This window comes from Protopterus annectens, chromosome 5.part0 (genome assembly GCF_019279795.1).
Source record: "Protopterus annectens isolate FY-2018-M chromosome 5.part0, PAN1.0, whole genome shotgun sequence".
Classification (NCBI taxonomy): Eukaryota; Metazoa; Chordata; order Ceratodontiformes; family Protopteridae; genus Protopterus; species Protopterus annectens.
Window position 1 is genome coordinate 1,878,603,502 of NC_056735.1, and position 18,381 is coordinate 1,878,621,882.

Consider the following 18,381-nt stretch of genomic DNA (forward strand, 5'->3'; position numbering starts at 1 on the left):
GCCTGTCAGCACATTCCCATTCACCCCTCATGCAGGAGATTCCTCAGGTTTTTTACTTGCTCATCTCCCATTCAGTTTACTGCTTTGCCTTTTGGGTTTTTCACAGCCCCATGAGCATTCACAAAGTGCCTAGCACCAGTAATAGCCTTCTGTCGAACTTGGGGAAATTCAGATTTTCCCTTACTTAGACAATCAGCTAATTCAGGCTACATAGCCACGGATCTTACTGCAATACATCTAGTTCATCCTTATTCTCCTGTTGTAGTTGAGATTCACCATCATCTTTAAAAAGTTCTCCCTTCAGCCTACTCAAAACCTGGTGTTCTGGGCTGCAGACTGGTCGCCAAGAGAATGCAGACCTACTTAACTCAGGAAAAGGTTTAAAGTCTTGCAACTTATTTTCATGATCTTTCCTCCCTTAACAGATGCTTAGCCAGGAACCTCCTAAGAGATCTGGGATTCATGGTAGCAGGCAGCCTAGTGCTTTCTCTAGCCAAGCTGCACTAGGAAAATTCAGTGGTATCTGAAAACAGTATGGCCCCAACATTGTCATTCTCTAGACACAGAAATCCACATCATACCTTCTCTCAGGAAGGAGTTTTCATGATGTGAAACTTCTCCCAGGACCCCCTTCAGTCCAGAAACTCCAACTCAGGAAATGTTCACAGATCCACGGATGAGGTGTGGGGTACCTGGACAGGTTCACACAGAGTTCAGGGCAAGTGTCAACCCAAGCTCGGAGAGGGGCACATCAGCCTGAAAGAGATGAGAGCTCTCACCCTAGCATTTCGGGTTTTCTAATACGTATGGAAAGCAGGCCCTCTGCGAGTATTCACAGACCTCACTACAGTCATTTGGTATGTAAACAAACAGGGAGGCACCAGATCATTACCAACTGTGCAGACTAGCACAAAATGCTTGGGACTTCACCACCCAGAACAGCGCGTCTCTGATATATGTGGTTAATGTTCTAGCAGACTCATTAAGCAGATCCATCAAAGTCCATCAAGAGTGGATCCTAAACAGCCAAGTCTTCCTAGACATCCTGTACAGGTGGAGGACATGTCAGGTAGACTTATTTGCCTCAGAGAGCAGCAAACATGTCCCCTTATTTTGCTCTAGGACCCCTTGTCCCTCAACTTGAAGGACAGAAGAATTCTGCTTCTAGTTACAGGAGGAAAGGTTCTCTATGCCTTCCTTCCACTTCTAATACCAAAGGTGGTAATAAAAGTCCAGAAGGACAAAACTCTACTAGTGACACCTTGTTGGCCAGGAAACCATTGGTTCCCCTTGTCTTCCATCTAGCCATGGGCAACCGTCATAAACTGCCGCACAAAGCCAGTCTCATCACACAGCAGAAGGGTTCACTGCTTCATCCCAGCCTGTCATCCCTAAACCTAAGCCTATTGATGATGGGGGTCTAATCCCTTTCAGGCAAAAGTTTTCAGAGGAAGTACTTAAGGTGCTCCGGGAGGCAAGGAGACCCACTAATCAGACATTTTGCATAGCCAAGTGGAAGAGATTTTCTTCCTGGTATCATAGCAATAATCAGGACCCCACAAAATTAGAGGTGCCTTCCATCCTGAAGGGCTTGTGCAAACTCATCACTACTGGTCTTGCGTACTCCTTCATCACGGCCCTCCTGTCATTCATCTCTGCATGTCTCCCTTCATGTCCAGGCCCAACATCAAACAATTCCCACATGGAAGTCCATGCCCTCTCTGTGGGACCTCAACTTCTTTGTACTGGGAAAAAAAACTGTCTAGCTCTGTTTGAACCAGCCGCTTCTGCAAATCTCAAATTCTGCACTTGGAAAATCATTTTGCTACTAGCTCTCACTTCTGCTAGGAGAGTCTCAGCACTACAGACACATATGGCCATTCCACCTTTTTTTTTTTTTATTTTTCACAAGGACAGGGTAACCCTGAGGGTTAACCCCTCTTTCATGCCTAAAGTAAGTGAACAAGATGTCTGTCAACCAGGCCATAAACCTCCCTACCTTTTTTCTCAACCTGCAGTACAGTGGAAAAAAACTCCTGTATTCCTTAGATGTAAAACAGAGGTTTTACTTGGACAAGACAAACATCTATTCATAAGGCAGACCAACTGTTTATTTCATTCATGGACTCCACACTGGGATAGTCATTATCCAAACAATCCATTGCAGGCTGGCTCTCCAAGTCTGTCTCCTTTTGTTCTCACCATGGTAAATCCTTACCCTCTGTTCTTAGGGGCCTTCTACAAAGGGATTGATGCCAGAGCTGTCCTGGAAGCTGCCACCTGGTCCTCCGTGCACACCTTCCCCAACACTATAGAATTGGTGCCTTTTCAAGATTCAGGGCTACCTTCATTAGGTCAGTCCTCTAAGGGCTCTTGGACAGTTCTTCATTCTGTTAGACAACCTCCTTTCATCTCTGGAATCACCCACTTGTTTAGAATGCAACAGTGATCTGTCAGAGCATAGTACAGTTGTGTAAGAACTTAACATAACCATAGAGGTCCTACTGATCACTGTTGCAGTATTCCTTCCCCTCTGTCTGGGATAATATCTCTGTCACCCTCTCTTTCTGCCATATCTGGAGGACCCTAGGACCAAGGGGGCTTCTACCAGTTCCTGCTTGGCCCCTCCTAGCTGACCTGTCACTTTCTCAGGGGTCTGAGGATCTATGCTCATACTTCTGCTTATATACCCCTATGCTTGTGAGCTGAAGTCATATACTGGCCATACAATCCAGGAAAGGTTAAGCTTTGTTACACCAGCAGGACATTGTCGGGAATGTCCTTACTGATTACTGTTGTGGTATACTTTACTGTTAGGGCATCCTGCCAAGGATAGCCGGATGTCTGGCCAGCATAACAAAGCCTTTACACTTTCTAGGTGTCATACAGCCGATGCATGTCCTGTGTGTAAGGCATAAGATACATATGTGACATATAAGCTCCCAATCCTCAACTTCTTTGCCGCCACTCCAAACGCTGCCTTTGAATTCAGTATGCAAGCTGTTCACTGAGTTGGTTCAACTGCCAAGCCTTCTAAAGATAAGTGTCTTATAGAGTCGTCTTTTTTTTTTCTTTGACTTTATTTTACATGTCATCCAGGAGGGGAAAATGTGTGTGGGAGGCAAATTCCAGGTAAAGACAGACACAAAAGTGTTTTTTGTTTGTTTGGGTGCTGCACATGCTCATACACAGTGTCGAATTTGCCAGGCATTTGTCCCTAAGACACTATGCAGTCATCTGTCGTCATCTCTATTTATTTGGAGAACCAGTGGTTGAAGCTTTTGGCTCAGGGTACCATGACTGAATCCGTCCTCCCCGATGTTCAACCACCTCTTAAGAAGAAAGCCAAAAAATGGCATACTGATCCTGCTGCTATCCAGCCTCTACCAGGTGGCTCCATCGGGTTTGATGAAGGACCCAAGGACAGTCATTTGCCAACATTAGCTCACTCTTCAACGACCAAGCTAGAAGCCGACACTGAGCTGTCTACCCGCATATCTGCTGCGATTAGTTCAGATGTGGAGAGGGAGCGATGACTAATTATTTTGAAGAGGCCTAGGGGGCTTCCTCAAATACTTGTTAGGGAAGAGGTGCCTCATACCTTCATCGATGCTAGGCAGGGATCTGAAACTCCTAGATTTGTTGAAGGTAATGTTCCTTTGAAAAAGAAGCAGACAACTAAGCATGTGGCCCCTGTGGGTAAGGATCCCTGCAAAGAATGGCAAGATTTTACTCGGGGACTTTTCATTGCTCTTGTGTCTCTTAAGCCCTCTTAAGGAGTACCTGTTCCTGCTTCTGTTCCCTGGTCTTCTACTCCTTTCAAATGTCCTATAGACTCTGATTCTTCTGATGAAGAGTTAGACTCAGGAGACATTGGCTTACTCTTCTCAGATCCACTCTCCTTTTGCCCTGGGATATAAAGAAGAGGATTTACTTTCTCCTGACTCCCCTGTGGAAGAATTGCCATTTGGAGATACAGTGGTTTGCATGATGGAACACTAAGTGGGACTATTCGCAGGTTTCTGATGTTCAAAAAAGGTACTATGAACTCTTGCAAATAGATTCTCTTTGGCCTTCTGCAGTCTGATGAACCTGATTCAGAGGGTAAGACTTTTGCCATTTTTCTTTTGAGCACTGCTATTTAGGTGGCTTGTCATTCTATTAAATGCAGTTATGATGCTGCTGATGCCTCCTGTAGGGCAGCTGTATCTGGACCTGTAATGAGGAGGTATTCGTGATTGCACTTCCAGACTCTCCATGAACATATCAAGCCCAAATTACTAGACTCCCCCTTAGACCACCAGAATCCCTTTGGCACTGCTGCTGCTGAATTGTTTATGACCCTTCAGGTTAAGGGTAAAGTTATGCATGATTTGAAATGAATCTTTGTCTGTCCTGTTCCTAAGTTACAGAGAAATTATCCGTCTAAGCCTTCATTTGCTTGTAGGCAGCCTAAACAGCCTTCTAATGGCAAGAAGACTTATAGGAGAGTTTTTCCAGACAAATCTTCTCAGATTTCTAAGGGTCAGAAGCTTCCTTTCCCAGACAAATCTGGTTCTGTTTGACAATCAGGCACTCCTACCCATTGGTCAGCTTCTTCAGTCCCTTAGGTTGATGCTTTCTTTTCTTGTTTAGCGACAGATGATCACAAATGTGCGGGTGCTTTCCATTATCCAGAATGGTTATCTTATGGTATGGAAGTCCGTTTCTCCATTCTCAGGGCTTCCTCCGCCTCCTCCTTGTCAGCTCACATATTTTCATTAGTTCTTCAGGATCTGGTGGTACAGGGAACCATCCAGCCCGTCCCCTTGTCTCAGCAGGGAATAGGTTTTTATTCTAGGATGTTTCTTTTTTCCAGAAAGGATGGGTCATGGAGGTCCATTCCAGACCTGTCCTTTCTCAACACCTTTCTTAAGGTTCCCTTTTTCAGAATGCTGTCTCTTCATTTTTCCCACTGTTGCTTCCTTGAGTTTTTCTGGTATTCCTGGATTTGAAAGACGCTTACCTGCACATTACTGTTCACTCTCTCGTCAGGAACTTTTTAAATTTCTCTGTTTCTTCCTCTTATTATAAGTTGTTCTTTGTCTTTTGGTATTTCTTCAGCTCAGAGGGTTTTGACCAAATATCTGTCCGCTGTGGTAGCCGTTTGCAGACTTCAAGGAATTCATATATTCCCTTACTTGGACAGCCTTTTGATTCAAGTCCCATCTCAGCAGCTCCTGCTTCATGATCTGAACTTCACTGTGCTGCTTCTACTCAGGGTGAAGTTCATTCTCTGTGTCAAAGTCTGTTGTCCCCCTCTCAGGAACAAGAGTGGCTGGGTTGCAAGATTCAGGCCATTCCAGTGTTGGCTTCCTTCTTGTTTTCCAAGGTCCTTTCTTTGACTGCTTATTTCTAGTCTCTTCTCCTCTTCCAGTCCTTTCTACATGGGAATTTCTCCAAGTTCTGAGATGTGTGGCATCCACCATTCCCATGATTTGTTTGCCAAATTCCACATGAGGAAATTTCTATGGTATCTGAAGACCGTTTGGCTCCAGCACTGCCATCATTGGAGCGTCTGGTTCCAATCTTGCCTTGTCTCAAACTGGAGCTCCACTATTGGGTTCACCAGAGTTCCCTGAATCCAAGTCTGCCTTTTCAGGTTCCTCTCCCTTCTCAGGAGCTGTACACAGATGCTTCCAGTGAAAGTCCATGGTCTTTGGTCCAACCAACAACTGGCAGATTATATCAACATAAAGAAGATGAGGGCTATAATTCTAGGCCTTTGACTCCCTTTGAGTTCCTGGTCTTCTAAAGGTTTTTACAGATAATACCAGTCTTGTTGTGCATCAGCAAACAAGGAGGCACAAAATCTTACCTTCTTTGCAGGCTGGCTGTTCAGGCTTGGGATTTCGCAGTCCACCATCACTTACTTCTTCAGGAGATTTGCATTCCTTCATAGCACAATCTTGTGTCAGACTCTGAGTACATCCAGGACAGATCCTCATGAATGGATGCTTACAGGGAGGTGTTTCTAGACATGATACATCTGTGGGGGGCTCTTCAGGTAGATCTTTTTGTCTCTTCTCTAAACAGACAACTTCCTCAGTTTAGTTTGTGTGTGCCAAGTCCTATGGCTTGGAAAGTGGATGCCATGTTTTTTTATTGGAAGGGGATGTTTCTGTATGACTATCCCCTTCTTCCTCTACTACCACAGGTCATGCACAAGATCATGTGGGAGAAGCCCAGAAATCTTGCTGGTGACTCAATGTGGGCCCATACAGCACTGATTCCCCTTCTGTTTCATCTGACCAAGGGCAATCATCAAAAGGTTTTTCACAGGATGGATCTTCACACACAAGACAGGGGATCTCTCATTCACCCTCACTTGCCCAGTCTTCACTTGACACTTAAGGGTGATAAGGTTTTAATTCCTTTTAGACGCTGATTTTCTGAGTACATGCTTCAGGTTTTGCAGGCAGTCAGAAAACCCACTACTAGGAAATTCTGTGTGACGAAGGGGAAGATTTCCTATTTGGTGTCTCAAGCTTTACCTGGATTTCTGTGGACATTCCTGCGGTCCTTTCTTTGTGCAAGTTGTTCTTTTCTGGCTTGTCATATTCATCCATTAAAGTTCATTTGTCAGCCATTTCCACTTGCCTCTAAATCCACCTTTGGCTTCTAGTTTTGAAGTCAGTTTCAGAAAGGCATCTTTCATATTTGGCCTCCAAGAAAGCATATTCTTCCTTCTTGGGACCTCAGTTTTGTTCTTGGGAAATTGACTCAGTCCTCTTTTGAACCTGCAATTTCCTCTTCCCTGTAACATTGTACTTGGAAGACTGTATTGTTGGGGGCTCTGCCAAGAGAATCTCTGAACTTCAAGCACTCATGGCACTTACCTTTTTGTTTTTTCACAAGAACAGGGTGTTTCTTCATACCAGTCCTTTTTTGCCAAAGGTGGATAATGATTTGTTCTTGAATCAGTCCAGTCATCTTTCTTCTTTTTTTTCCCTTCTCCACAGAATGCTATTGAGAGCGTTCTTCACACATTGGATTTATATAGACATCTGAAATATTACCTTCACAAGACAAAACATATCAGAAAAATCTGAGCAGCTTTTTGCTTCCTTTCATGTCAGGAAATTGAGTTTGATAGTACCTAAGCAAATCTCCTCCTCCTGGATTTCTAAGACCATTTCTTTCTGCTATTCTTTTCGTGGCAAGCAGCTTTCTTCTTCTGTTTGTGCCCATTCTACCAAGGCAGTGGCCACTTCCGGATGCTTTTTTCAAGGGTCTGGGTACTATATCCATCTAGGAAGCTGCTACTTGGTCTTATGTTCACATTTACACCAAACATTGCAAGTTTAGTGCCATTTCTAGGGCCCTGGTGGGTTTGCAAGGGCCATCCTTCATGGGTTTTTGGAGGGTTCTTCTGTGGCCTCCTACTCCCATACTTTCCAGTAGTTTTTGCACTTTCCCAGGAGTGAAGAATACTACAACAATGATAGGGAAGGACATAGTGCAGTTGTGTGAGATCTTGCCATAACCGTAGATGTCCTACTTCTCACTGTTGCAGTATTCTGTTCTTCCCTCCTACCCCATGTTACTTTCTGTTGCTTTCCTTCTGGCCAAGGTCTGTCTTGTATCCTTTTCCTCCTCCTTCCCTTCTTGGATGTAAATGTTATTGTTTTCCTCTGTGGTTGCTTTGTTTTTTCTAGTGCACTTCAGTTTTAAGGATTAGGCACTCATAAGTCCCATATGTACCTTACACAGTGCACATAGAACATAACATCTGTCAAGACGGTGTCTGGAAGGTGCAAAGGCTTTGTTATGAGTGCAGGATGTTCATCTGCCCTTGGTATGAAATCCTAAGAGTGATGAATACTGCAACAGTGATAAGTGGGACCTCTACTGTTGTGGTAAGGTCATACACAGTTGTACTTTCTATCCCTACAAAGTGCTGCTTTATATCTGTATGCCGATGTCAGATTGTGGTACCAACCATGTATCAGGGAAAACATCATGCTGTAAGAGATCCAGCTTAAGAGTTGGCCATGTAACTTTATGTAGGAACTTGGGATAATCAAGGGAAATTAGTAAAGCATACAGTGATTGAGGCATTTGCTTCTAGTATGTTTAGTAAACTAGAGAATAAGTAAAGCAGGCTACTTGCCAGATGTTTGCTATTGGTTTATCAAGTTATAAAACCTGTTTGTGGATTATTATACCCAAGTACAGAACCGAGTAAAAAAGCTGTCACTGGCACTGGAGCATGCTGTAAATTTTCTGGGTAACAAGTTATGATGCTGTTCCATCTACTGTCATAGTGCAGGAACTGTACAACTTGTAAAACTACTGATTTTTGAAGTTTTGATCATTATGTAACTAACTTGTAAGCTATGGATTACTGTAGGCAAGCTTTATCAATACTGAAGCTGAATGTTTGGCTATTAGTATTGTGGTAATCATACCATATATAATCATTGTAAGGTTTCATTTTGCATACTGTGATCTAGATTAGATTGAGCAGTTGTCATGCATGCTGGCAGAATTGCACAGAATACCTGCTGCTTCTCAAACCATCCTTATAACATTTTATTAACTTTTAAGAACCTGCTGATTTGGCAATGCATACCTGTTGTTGCTGCTTGGGTGCCTTTCTGTGTTGTTTGTTTCTTTTTCCCTGTTGTTTGCCTCATGTTGCTACCATAGCCACTGTCCTTGCACATATCCATTATTGGTTTGATTGTGTATGTGGGGTTTCTCAGGGTCTGGCATGCTTCCTTGATGTTTGTCAAAAATCAAATATCTTTTCCAGTGCAACACTCCTTCCACTTTTAGGTTGCTTGGCTTACGCAGTCTCACTGTCCTCAATTTCTCATTGCTGTTGGCTGTATCACTTCTTAGATCATTGTGTGAAGATCATTACTTATTATCACATCCAGCCAGAGTTTTTCAAGGTCATTGATAGCACACAACTTTTGGGGCCATGTAATTCTACACAAGCTGTAAACATTAGTTATTTACGAGGCTGTTGCCGTGTCTTTATTTAGTGGTGTTTGTAAAGATGGATTCCGCTCAGGTGAATCTGCATTCAGCCAGCAACAGAGTCTCAGTGTTGGTGATGACAGCACAGGTAGCTGGTCTAATCTAAGTTTTGAAGATGAACATCCAGACGAAAGCAGCAGTTTTCTTCATCTAAGTGACAGGTAAATTAAGCATTCTGTGTGCATGATTAAAATAAAATTTCAAATAATAATAATAGTTCACAATTTTAAGAGCAAAAAAAAGTTGTAAGAATTTTATGATCTTATGCATAACTGAATTATTTAATTATTTTTTTAACCAAGATTTGTACTGCTCACATGGTTTTGAACACCATTCTTGTTAGATAATTGGAAGGATTGGATATTGCTGCTTTCAAAGCTTTTAGTAGAATTTAATCTAATTCTTTAGAAGCAACAGATGGGAAACAAATGAAGCCTAGAGTATGGATGATTGATTAATTTTGTACATAATGTGTTAAGTAGCACAAACTGCAGCCTATATCAAATTGTAAACATTTACATTCATGTTTCAAAATGTGGATTCACCCTTTCAGTACCCGGAGGAAAACCATTGTTACCCAAGAGTGAAAATAGCATCTATAAAAACTTTATCCCACTTCAACCAGCAGAAAAGCAAAATAAATTAGGGTAAAAGGTAAGTGCTTTCGTCCAAATCGGTCTACTCATGGGCTTCCTCAGAACTAACTGTTTGAGATTCAAACTGGTTTAACTAGCCTGCACTGACAACATAATTAAGTTTCGTAAAGGCACAGAACACATGTAAATTCCTTTAGCACAATACTTAATGATGCATATCCAGAGAACAAACCTTAAATCATAAGAGTAAGAAAGTAAAAACAAAACAAAATGGTTATTTTTGACAGATCAAAAAGGCAAACAATATAAATATTATGGTTTGGAAATTGTTTTTAGAAAAAAAACTGTATTGTAAAAACAAAATATGGCTAAGTGGTCATAAAAAATGTGATTGTTGCCATTAAGATGAAAGCATAAAAAATCACATGCATAATACAGAAAGTTTATCTCAAAAAATTTGCAGTTTAGCAGCTCTTAACTTTAGTATTGGCTGTATTGAAATATAGTTATTGATAATAGGAAAATGGTGGCATCTAGGCTCATCTGCCAGTAAAACTCCTTGTATTTGAGACGTGTCTGGCAAGCACCACCACTTGGATGAATATCCACAGAATCCAGAATGCCAAATAAAGATCTGTGAAAGTTGGCACATTCCAAAGAATGTTTATAGAGAGCATTTTTGGTAATTTTAGACCAGATGTCATACAAATGTTCATAAATTATTTTTTAAAAGTGCGTTTGGTCTTAACACTATAAAACGCTAAACACAGTTCACATTTGGCTAAGTAAATCACTCTGTTGGAATCACAAGAACTCTTGTGGAAAAAAAATCTGTAGAATGTAATATCTTGTATTAAGACTGTCACCAGACCACATTTCCTGGTGCCTCCAATGGACCCAGTACTGTGATCAAAACTGGACAATTTTTCCAAAGCTGTCATGAAAAATTATATACAGACAAGGGCCATGTACTTAACTTGTCCAGTATGTCTGAGTTACACTTAAAAATATTCCAGTTCTTAGTGTTAGTAATATTGTGTGACATTCCCTGGAATTTTAACGTAAAAGCCCTTTGCCAGGGACATATATCAACTATAGTAGCCAAAGGTGTGGTTGTGGTGGGGGCATACGACACCCTAACAAGGGTTTAAACTTACCACCCCTGTTTTCTGGCACTTCCGAGGTGATCCTTTGTATGGGGTCCAGTTGGTAACCACTTTCCATTAATGTTTCTTTTCATTTACCAGCTTCCAACAAAAACAAGGTGTCAGAAATCATACGAGAAAGTCTAATAAATTGTGCTCTCACTAAACCCACTTTCTGCTTAAGAGAATGAAAAGTCAAAAAATGAGGTAGGAATTACTAAAAGTAGGTTTCATGTAAATATTGGAAACAACTCTACCCTCCTTGACAAAGACTGTAGTGTGTAAATAATTGACAAGTGTCTTGTTATAGGTTTAAGTGAATCTCAAAAAAATTGTAGTATTATTAAGGTATGTGATGGTCATTAAAAGCTTCATCAGTGCCATTCCAAAGGGTGAACAAATCATCCAAGTATCTAAGATACATAGCATAATGTTTAAAGAAAGGATTGTTATTGAACATATAATTTGTTTCCCAATAATACATAACTAGATTTGTAAAGGTGGGTTCACAGGCCACATCCATTGCTGCCCCACAAATCTTTGTAAAATTTACCTGCAAAGAAAAGAAAATAATTTTCAAGTACCAAATTCATCAGCTCTGATAGTGGTCTAATGTCACTACTAGTTAAAATACTGTACTCCAAAAGAATTTCATTAAAGAACTCCATACCATTGTCTTGGGGTAAAGTGACTAAGTTGATCACATCAGTGGTGAGAAATCCAGTACTAACAGACACTAGATCATGATCAAACCTAGCCAGAAAATCCGAAGAATCCCTAAGTAAATGTGGTGTACAAGGGAAAATGGGTTTGAGCTTGCTATCAGTAAAAACTGTCAAAGGGTAGGTTTTTGAGTTTTGCACTGCCGCAGTAAGTCTAAAAGGTGAATCAGCCAAACTTTTGTGAACCTTAGGTATTCCAGAGTGTGGGTATAACTGGGTGCCTGTTTAAAAAATCAAATAAATCCTGGGAAATAGCACCCTACAACAATAAATCACTAAGTTGTAAATCAGTTTTGGTATGAGCAATATGAATCTCATTTTTAGAAACATGAATGTATGTATTAGTGTCTTGTAACAGTCCAAACATGGTACTGTTGTAATTTATTTTGTCAAAAATAACAGTACCACCTCCTTTGTCAGGCTTCGTAACTCTGATAGCTCTGTCGTTAGTCTATTTGTTAAAAACTTTCTTTAGAACTCGAGTTACTGAAAGACTTGCACCTGGATTTGTTCTGCAATCTATAAACGTTGAATTCACATGCCCGTTCAAAGGCTTGAATAAGGGGATGTAAAGGGTGTATGTAAATGCTCTTTTTTCCATATAAAGTTGATGTGCTAGTATTAACAGAAGTTTTATTAAACAAAATAGCTAGGTTCAATTTACAGGAAAAAATTTTCAGTTCAGTTAGGATATCGACCAGATCAAAACTCTGCTTGGGAACAAACGTGAACCCTTTTTCCAAAAATGAAAAATGATCTAAAGTGATATCCACCTTACTATAATTAAAAAAATTGTATTCTTTATACTGAAAAACAATATTATTTGAAGTAGTGATGATGTTGCCTACTGTAGTGGGTTCCTCATGTTGCAAGTATTGTTGTAACTCCCTCTGAAATGTTATGATGGTGCTGGTCCTTGTATTGGGGATGTGAGTGGTCTCTGACGTGGTTGTGTTGGTTGGCTAAATGCTGAGACCTCTGAAGGGGGAAATTCTAAAGTATCAGTAAGATCTACAACTTTGCTACCATCAGGGATGTTCCCAGTCTGGTCAGGATCGATAGACCTGTCAGGCAATGAATCCCAGGTCAATATTGTACCAGACAAATTTTAAAGTCTCATTAGGGTGTCATGAGTCCCCCACCACAACCACACTTTTGGTTGGTGCAGTTGATACATGTCCCTTGCAAAGGGCTTTTATATTAAAATTCCACAGAATGTCACATAATATTAACATTTTTAAGAACAACTGGAATATTTTTAAGTCTAACACAGACGTACTGGTCAAGTTAGGTATACAGCCCCTGCTTGTGTACAAGACTGGTGGTATTCTCAAGACAGCTTTGTAAAAAATGCCCAGTTTTGGTCATAGTACTGGGTCCACTGGAGGCACTAAGAAATGTGGTGTTGTGCACAGTGCCCCTATACTTACATGGGTGACAGTCTTATACTAGATAATATTACATCGGATAGAATATTTTCTGCAAGGGTTCTTGTGATTCCATCAGAGTGGTTTCCTGGCCAAATGTGAAACATGTCCAGTTTTTTATATCATTAAGACAGAATACATTTTTTAAAAAAGAATTTATGAATATTTGTATGATATCTGGTCTAAAATGCCAAAAAATGTTGTCTATAAACATTCTTTGGAATGTGCCAACTTTCACAGATTTTTATTTGGCATTTTGGATTCTGTGGATATTAATCTAAGGGGTGGCACTTGGGAGATAAGTCTTGAGTAAAGGGAGCTTTACTGGCAGATGAGACTAGATGCCACTCATTGTCCTGGTATCAAAGTCTTTATTTCAGTGCAGGCAGTACTAAAGTTAACAGCCACTAAATTGTAAACATTTTTCATGATAAACTTTTTATACTATGCATGTGATTTTTTATTCTTTCATCTTTTCACCTTAATGTTGTCAGTCAAGTTTCTTATGGCTACCTAGCAATATTTTGGTTTTTACAAAACATTTTTTAAAACTATTTCTAAACCACAGTGTTCATACTATTCGCATTTTTAATGTGTCAAAAATAACGTTTTTGTGTTTTGGTTTTTAACTTTTCTAAACTTATGTGTTAAGGTTTGCTGTCTTTATGTGCCAAATTAACTGTTGTGTTATAGGAATTTACGTATTTTCTGTGCCTTTAAGAAACTTAATTGGGTTTTCAGTGGAGGCTATTTAAACCAATTTGAATCCCAAACAGTTCTGAGGAAGTCCATAAGCACATTGATTTACCCTAATTTTTATTTTTCTGTAGGCAGGAATTGGACAGATAAAGTGGTTATAGACGCTGTTTTCACTGTTGGCTGATAGTTGTTTTTATGGTGGAGGTGGCGCATTTTACAAGATTTGGACAAAATCATCAGTGGATTCTGAATATCTGCCTTTTACACACTGTACGTTCATTTGGTTTTTAGTTATTAAAGTACTGGTTCCAGTGGTCTCATTTGCTTACAGTGTTTTTATCATCTGAGTAATGTCTAAATGATATTAATGCACATGTCCCATTAATGGGTGTAAAGTAGGTTTCCTTTTTATCGTCATCAGCAGAGCTTCTAAAGTACAACGTTTCACAGAGTTAGTCAGGTGACTAAATTGCAAGTTTTGTACATCACTTTTTTTTCCCATAATGTTTTTATTCATTTTATAACACAATAACTTAACAGTATAGTAGCAAGAAAAAACAAGTAAACTGCATACAATGTCCATAACAACTAAAAGCAATATACATAGGAGAACACTTAATATTTCTCTAACAGATTAGACAATTTTGTCCAAGCAGTTAAATGATGGGTTGTGTTCTTAGTCCTTGCTTTTATAGTAGCAATCTCATTCTTACAAATCTGTTTCACAAGATGAATAAACGTAACTTTAAAGACAGGAGTAGACTGGGATTTCCAATTTTTAGTAACAGTTTTCCTTGCTATAGAGAAGTTGGATCGTAGTAAAAATGTTTGTTTTGTAGGAATGACTTAAGCAACAGGGACATTGAAAAGGATAAGGGAGTCAGAAATTATGCAGTTATCATTCCATAAAGCTTTACAAAGATATTAAAGTCTAACCAAAATGGGGAAATTATTTTGCAGTTAGAAACCATATGTATCCAGTCAGCACCAGGGTGTCCACATCACCAGCATTTCATTTCATCTTTCCTGTACATTATTGCTAATCTATGTGGAGTAAAAAAAATCTATGTAAAAATTTCCATGTGTATACACGCCAGAACAGGGAAGATGTGGATTCCTTCACCGATTGTAAACAAAGTTTTTTTTTATCTTTTTCTGAGAATACTTGTTTATTAACTTCACTTGAATAATTCCAAAAAGAAACATCTGATGTGATGTTGTCCTATCTCACCTTTATTCTTAACTGGTTAGGTTCAGAACCGATCCTCAGTTCTGACTTTCACCTTATACAAAAGCTCGAACGCTTCCACTAGCTCGTGGCTGAAAACCCTATCCCATCCTGCCCTAGGAAGGCTCCCCAGATCTCATTTGCAGCTAAACAAGATTGGGTGCTTCCATACTGGCTCTGGCTAAGTGGAATTTTCTTTTTCGTATTTTGAATAACTGTTAGTTTATTACTATAGTTATATTCTAGTTAGTGTTTATTAAATCGATTTAGTGTGTTCGCTTCTATTGTTTTTGCTGTTGGCCGTCATTTTTCTTCTCTAGGCCTTTTCTCTTCACATCCCAATTTAAAATGTATTTTTCTTAAGCCCATTTTTAGTTAGAGGGCTTCCTTCCTTTTTAACTATTTAACTATATAGGCAGGCTCATTTGAGTTAAAGAGCTGTTGTGACCTTGAAGTTTTTCCCCTTGCTTCCTTTTAAATTACTGCAAGCTTTAAATTAGAGGGCTACTTTTGCCCATTTAATTTAGAGGGCTTTTTTTCCCTTTTGTACTTTTCCTCTTCCTCCTTAACTTTAGGCAGCTTTGTTTAATTTAGAGAACTGCCTTTGCCTGTTTTAATCAAAGCCCCCCCACCGAGGGCTGTTTGGTACTGTTCTTGTTGTTGTTCTTAAAGTATTACTAGTGTAAATATATATTTTTCGTGTAGTTATTAGCATCTGCTGTAGCTATTTACAGTTATAATGTCTAAGGATCCTAAGGAAACTAAACCCTCTGGGTTCAAGAAATGTATGAAATCTAGTCAGAAAAATGTCACTGGCTGACGGTCACACTGTTTGTGTGTACTATCTCGGAGCAGTTCACTTGCAGGAGTCCTGTGCCATCTGTCATTCCTTTAGCTATTGAGTTCTGCTTGAAAGAAAGAAAGAATAAACTCATATTGAGAGGTTTGTTGAAGACCCCCTTTGCTGAAGCAATTGAGGAAGGTCAGGGTACTTAAAAATTGGCCAAATCCCCTTCTTCAAAATCTGAAAAGTTGGGGAAAAGGTCCTCTTCTTCAATCGCTCAATCAGAGCCATTTAAAAAGTTGTCTAAAGTTTCATCTCTGAACCCGAAGGCTGTCGGGTCTGAGAAACCTACTACCTTGTCTCCTTCTGTTTTGGTGCCGATGGAGATTAATTTGCGGAGCCAGTCCCTGGAACCGGTTTTCCCACTTTGAGATCTCCTTTACTGCAGTCTACGAGATCTTGTAGTTCCCCTCTCAATCCTCCAGGAGCCTCTGTGATGATGATGTGGATTGTGTGGTGCGGAGGCTATTAAGGACACCAGTGCTCACCAAACTGTTGTCAGATCCAACCCAGAGGGATTCTGAACTGACCAAGCCTACCCTTTCACTATTGATTCATCCTCTGTTCCGAACTTGGACTTCGGAGCCAGAATGCCTTGAACTGATCGTAGTGGAACCGTCGGAGCAGAGACCTATCTCAAGATCTTCAGGTCCGACTACTGCTCCGACATCCTCGATTCCATTCGAACTCGAGGAGTCTAGGAGCTGACACTCTCGCTCCAGGTCTGGGGAGGGGAGTTGGATTGGACAGTTCTCTGATCCAAACTTGCCTTTCGAGGCTTCGGTGCGGGTGAGCTCAGCTCCTACATCTGCCTCGGAGCCAACCCCCTTGGTGCCTTTCAGTATACAGTCCTTCTGCCATTAGTGTGTCCCAACCGGCACCAAGGTGTGCAACTGTTTCCAATTCGGTTTTACAAAACCTACATTTGTCTGTTTCTCCCACATGTTCAATGTACTTTATAAACCAATGTGTTCACAGCCCACTATCTCGGGCTGCCAGTATTAACCTTTTCCATCTCTTGGTTTGAATTCACCTCTTCTTAACCATTCCTGTGTTTGTCCCTGATCAACATGAGGTTCTTCGAGAAGTTTTCTATACTTGCAACTATATTTATGCTTTTTCCACATTTCTTGGCTTCTCATTTGATCCTTCACCTTATATCCTTTCTTTTGTTTTTTGGCACATTCAGTTGCTGCCTGATTTTTATCTACTTCTGGTTTGAGTTCCATTCCTGCTTGAAGTCGATAAGCTTCTACTAGATTAAGCAGAGAAGTTATCTTAGATTTATTCTCCTCATGTTTCAAAACTTTCACTACATTTAGGTCTTGTGAGGTCAGCAGATATGTGGGGAGTCCCATGATTGCAGATCTGTACATATAATCAATTTCAAGGAGGCCCATCCCTCCTTCGGAAAGCGGAATATATAATCTTGGTATGCACTGATTTTTATAAATCATTTGGTGAGCATGAAGCATCCTTCTTGTTTTCCTATCTAATCTATCCAACACGTTTTGGGGCCAGTCAGTCACTGTAAGTTAGGACAGGAAGAGCAAATTGCTTTATAGCCTGGCTTTTGTTCCTAGATGTTAGTGCTGTTTTCCAGATTAACTTAAGTCTTCTGAAGTATTCCTTACCAAGATTTATTCAGATTTGTTCATGTTTTATTGTTGATCCTTCATCAGTTCCCAAATATTTATGCACTCCTCCTTGCTCAAGTTCTTTTATATCACATTCTTGTCCCAAACTGATGTTTTCCTGGTGTTGCAGTTTTCCTGCTTTAAAGGTTCTTTTGCACATTTGTCAAGACCAAATGACATTCCTATATCATCTGAAAAAGTTTTGACAACTTGCAGTTGTGCTTTCAGTTCCTCATCTGATGAGCTATACAGTTTTAAATCCTCAACAAAGAGAAGGTGAGAAGTCTTTACACTTTGTTGTTTTCTAGGAGCCAGATTATGGCCATGGCCTAAGCTGTTGAGTAAACAGCTTAATGGATTAAGGGTAAGGCAGAATAGTAACGGTGACAGAGAGTCACCCTGGAATATCCCCCTTTGAATTTTTATCCCAGGGATAACAATTTGTCCTTTATCATGGCTTTGTTGCAAAGTTGTCTGCCACTGTTTCATGGTCACTGTAATGTAACCGATCAGTGTGGGGTGTATCATATATTTTTAAGCACTCTTTTATCCATGAATGAGGGATATTATCAAATGCTTTTTTGTAGTCAATCCATGCCATACTTAGATTCTTCCCCTTTTCTACAGTTCTGCATTACAACTTTATTTAACAACAAATGATCCTTTGTTCCATATGACTTTCTTTTATAGCCATTTTTTTCTACTGCCATAGTTGAGTTTTCTTCTAAATTACTACAAACTCTGTCTGCATCAATTCCCATGTATAGTTTATACATTGTCAGAAGGCACATTATTGGTCTACAATTTTTAGGGTAGCTTGCAGGTTCACTCTCGAGTAGGAGCATTGTTTTTCCTGTTAGCCAGGTTGGTGTTTGTTCTGCGTGCGCGTATAAATAGTTCTTACTCATGGCTATATCTTCGTGCAAAGATATTAATACTTTTAACCAGAAGTTATGTACTGCACCTGGGCCTGGGGTTTTCCAATCAGAGGCTTTTTTAACTTTGTTTCAATCTCTGTAGCTGTTACTTCATCCCATTTCATAATCCTGTACCTTT

General features: G+C 40.1%; 1 protein-coding gene across 3 annotated transcripts in view; it reads left to right on the forward strand.

The window, feature by feature from the left end:
- AKAP11 (A-kinase anchoring protein 11) overlaps nucleotides 1-18,381 on the forward strand; it is a 1,036,012-nt gene that overhangs the window by 673,738 nt on the left and 343,893 nt on the right. For 2 of the 3 annotated variants that reach the window (XM_044071703.1, XM_044071704.1), the window contains exon 8: nucleotides 9,033-9,188. The exons of the other annotated variant lie outside the window; for it this stretch is intronic. In XM_044071703.1, coding sequence (XP_043927638.1) covers nucleotides 9,033-9,188 — 156 coding nt within the window. The remainder of the gene's footprint in view (nucleotides 1-9,032; nucleotides 9,189-18,381) is intronic. 3 annotated transcript variants of the gene reach the window in all.